The sequence below is a fragment of the Dendropsophus ebraccatus genome, chromosome 2 (assembly GCF_027789765.1).
Source record: "Dendropsophus ebraccatus isolate aDenEbr1 chromosome 2, aDenEbr1.pat, whole genome shotgun sequence".
Taxonomy (NCBI): Eukaryota; Metazoa; Chordata; class Amphibia; order Anura; family Hylidae; genus Dendropsophus; species Dendropsophus ebraccatus.
The window spans coordinates 190298645-190302417 of NC_091455.1; the positions used below are offsets into that span (position 1 = coordinate 190298645).

A 3773-nucleotide genomic window follows, 5' to 3' on the forward strand; every position below is an offset into this window, starting at 1 on the left:
GAATCCTCCTTTATGGTGCGTTCACACCTACAGGATCTGCAGCTGATTTTCTGCAGCAGATTTCATTTAAATAACTGAACACAGCATCAAATCTGCTGCAGATCTGCTGCAGATCCTGTAGGTGTGAACGCACCCTTACAATAGTTCAGGGATCGGGAACCTTCGGCCCTCCAACTGTTGCAAAACTACATTTCCCATCATGCCTGCCCAGGCATGATGGGAATTGTAGTTTTGCAACAGACGGCCAAAGGTTCCCCATCCCTGCAATAGATGAACAAAGTGTCTGATAACGCAATTTGCTGTGAGCTCCCCCTGGTGGACGATCAACAATAAATATGCAATAACAGTGCCACCCATGTCCTCAGGCTGTGTGTGGTGGTGAGTGGTGCTGTTTCTGTAAGAAAGTGGCCATGTTTTTCTATGCCTTTAATGGGGTTATGCAGCATTAGAATAACATGGGCCTCCATTTACTTCAATGGAACTGAGTTTCACAACCTGCAGCCAAACTGGAGATAAGAGTGGTGCTGTCTCTGAAAAAAACTGCCATGTTTTTCTAACGCTGAATAACCCCTCTAAAGACAAGTCTAATATATGAGGATTGCCCATTACTCCCATAATTACTACTGTCTGATGTTCATTTTTGCATGCATGTCCAGTGAAAATCTTTTTCTTTCAAATCAACTATTGTCAGAAGGTTATATAGATTTGTAATTAACGTCTATTAAAAAAATCTCAAGTCTTCCCATAGTTATTAGCTGCTGTATGTCCAGCAGGAAATGTGGTTTTATTTTCAGTCTGACACAGTGCTCTCTGCTGCCATCTCTGACTGTCTCCGTTTTCTACGAATCCCCATAGAAAACCTCTCCTGCTCTGGACAGTTCCTGTCTCGGCCAGAGATGTCAGCAGAGAGCACTGTGCCAGACTGAAAAAACAACACTTCCTGCATGACATATAGAAGCTAATAAGTATGGGAAGACTTGAGATTTTTAATAGAAGTTAATTACAAATCTATATAACTTTCTGATATCAGTTGATTTGAAAGAAAAAGATTTTCGCTGGACAACCCCTTTAAGTAAGTCATGACGGTTCTCCTTTACTTGTAGGACAAAGAAAAGTGAGGTGAAGAGGAGGCGGTGGAGAAAGAGATGGCGGTCATGGTCGTGGTGGAGGAGGTGATGGTGTCCGTGGAGGATGTGGTTGTGGTAGTAGAGGAGTTTGTGGTGGAGGGAGTAGTGGTGAGAGTGAAGGAGGTAGTGCGCGAGGTGGAGGAGGTGCTGGTGCAGGAGATTATGGTGGTGGAGGAGGAGGTGGTGCTGGAGGAGGTGGTGGTCATAAAGGATGAGATGATGGTCTCAAAGGATGAGTCAGTAGAGGAGGATGAGGTGGTGCTGGAGGAGGTGGTAGTTGTGAAGGATGAGGTGGTGCTGGAGAAGATGATGGTCGTGAAGGATGAGGTGGTGGAGGAGGAGGAGGTGATGCTGGAGGAGGTGGTGGTTGTGAAGGATGAGGTGGCGGAGGAGGAGGTGGTTCTGGAGCAGGAGGTTGAGATAGAGGTGGTGATGGTGGAGGAGGAGGCAGAGGAGATGATGGTAGAGGAAGAGGCAGAGGAGGTGATGGTAGAGGAAGAGACAAAAGAAGTGATGTTGGCGGAGGATGGGAAGATGATGGAGAAGGAAAAGAAGATAATGGAGAAGGAGGAGGAGCTGGTCGAGAAGATGATGGAGAAGGAAGAGGACCTGATGGAGGAAGAGCAAGAGATGAATAGCAATGAAGAGGAGGAGAACTACCTACTTGAAGAGTACGTATATCACTAAAGTTTTTTTCATTATAGGTGACGATGATTTTATAGGTTTATAAAAATTACAGTAAATAAAAAGTGTTGTGCTTCCTATGGGCAACTGCTCCACCTTCACTTTGCAGTAAATCTCCATTGGTAATAGGTAAAACCAATCCACACCATGCAGCGCTTCCTCTCCCGGGTATCACCTCCCATTCTATCTATAGACAAAGCACATAGAGGCCATAAAGCCGTACATAATGTATATATTATAACCCCCTTCCCCAATATATCTAATGGCTGGATCCATACATTGAGGACCTACTAACATTGCTGAATGACTTCATCACCACTGGGGGGCGCCAGTCATGTAGACTCTTATAGGGGGTATATGGGCAGGTCCAGTTATGTCAATTGTGTTTTCTTTTATAGGACAAGAACAATAAATGGATTTAGCATCCTGGAGACCCAGGAGACCATGTAAGTGTGTAAACTTATTGTAAGATGACAGCCGACAACCATTTCTCCCCAATCTCCTTACAATCTACCCCAAGAATAGTGAGTATAATACACTGATTTACTAATACATGTATCATTTATCTTCCATGTCTAATAGTGAGGAAGACAAAGAGCTGGGGATAGAAGAAGAAAGGAGGAGGTGAGTACAGACCTGATGAGCCCATTATGTACAGACATGACAAGCCGATTATACACAGACATTATATACATACATTATACACAGATATTATATTATATACAGACATGACGAGCCGATTACATGCAGACATGATATACAAATTTTATATACAGATACTATATAGAGATATTATATACAAACATGATAAGGCCAATTATATACAGACATTATATACAGACAATCTTCCAGCAGAGTAGAGCAGTATGTTTTTGGCTGGGATATAATAGCTATAACTCCATGGGTGGGCACTAGGATGCCCCCTTTTGTTGCCCTAGACCGGACTTTATGAATAATAAGTTCTTATCTTTCCCCAACAGCAGCCGATCAGATGGACGACTGTCAAGGTAAATACAAGACCCTGGGTGACCCCAAATACCCCCCTCTCCCAGGTTCCTGCCTTCAGTATAGAGCCTACTCCCCCACCCTGTCCCCAGTATACACTCTACTCCCCCGTCCTGCCCCCAGTATAGACCCTACTACCCCATCCAGCCCCCAGTATAGACCCTACTACCCCATCCAGCCCCCAGTATAGATCCTACTCCCACATCCTGCCCCCAGTATAGACCCTACTACCCTGTCCTACCCCCAATATAGACCATATTCCCCCTCACTCTTCTCTTCTCTCCTGTAGAGTCATCAGATTCCTTTTTTCCTGCTTCAGAGCTGACACCATGGAGTAAAGATTCCCGGAAAAAAAAACAACCATACAGCGGGAAAAAAAAAAAAGACAGAAAATTCCTTTTATTCCTATTTATGCAAATCCTTAATGTGACACTTCCAATTAAAAACAATACATCACTAATTTATGTTTTTATTTATTAAATCCAGATACTAATGAAATTTCTTTTTTCTCTACAGTTTTTCTTTTCTGATTGCAGTTTTTGTTTCCCTGTATACAGTTATAGGCCGGGTTCACGCTATATATGACACCAGCCGTTCTGTGACACGGCTGATCTTAATTTATTTTTAATTGGGATGTGGGCCCATTTGGGTGTGCCCACATTTCAATTACCCATAGCAGACAACGTGAAGTGCAGCCGTAGCCGCACTTTACATTGTCTGCTCTGTCAGTCTTGTGCAGCCGATATTCAATGAATAGAGGCCGCAAAAAACTGACATGTCAGTTTTCAGTGCTGCCACAAGGAAATTCCAGCTGGAGTGTATACAGAGTGTATACACTGCAGACGGGATTTCATAGCAATGAATGTTATAGGTAAATTCAGTAAATAGCGGCTGTGGTTCCACCATTGTCTAATGAATTTATACATAGTGTGAACTTACAGGGGGTGACCAACTTGT

The 3773-nt window shown here is 43.5% G+C and overlaps 1 protein-coding gene across 4 annotated transcripts; it reads left to right on the forward strand.

The window, feature by feature from the left end:
- The first annotated feature begins 1519 nt into the window (after positions 1-1519).
- Positions 1520-3262, forward strand: LOC138784817 (high mobility group nucleosome-binding domain-containing protein 5-like). Of its 4 annotated transcripts, none has more exons than XM_069960507.1 (5): positions 1520-1798; positions 2210-2257; positions 2394-2435; positions 2792-2818; positions 3106-3262. In XM_069960507.1, exons 1-5 carry the CDS (start codon positions 1560-1562, stop codon positions 3152-3154), a joined length of 405 nt encoding a protein of 134 aa, XP_069816608.1. In that variant the 5' UTR covers positions 1520-1559; the 3' UTR covers positions 3155-3262. The 4 variants fall into 4 exon arrangements, with proteins under 4 accessions (XP_069816608.1, XP_069816609.1, XP_069816611.1 ...); XM_069960508.1 differs by having other exon boundaries at positions 2795-2818; XM_069960510.1 differs by lacking the exon at positions 2210-2257.
- The last annotated feature ends 511 nt before the right edge of the window (positions 3263-3773 follow it).

Excerpts from the sequence above, each read along its gene's own strand:
- LOC138784817 (XM_069960507.1), top strand. The coding sequence starts at position 1,560 with ATGGTGGAGGAGGAGGCAGAGGAGATGATGGTAGAGGAAGAGGCAGAG. Across the intron at positions 2,258-2,393 it reads CTGGAGACCCAGGAGACCAT|TGAGGAAGACAAAGAGCTGG; the intron begins GTAAGTGTGTAA and ends CATGTCTAATAG. Across the intron at positions 2,436-2,791 it reads ATAGAAGAAGAAAGGAGGAG|CAGCCGATCAGATGGACGAC; the intron begins GTGAGTACAGAC and ends TTTCCCCAACAG.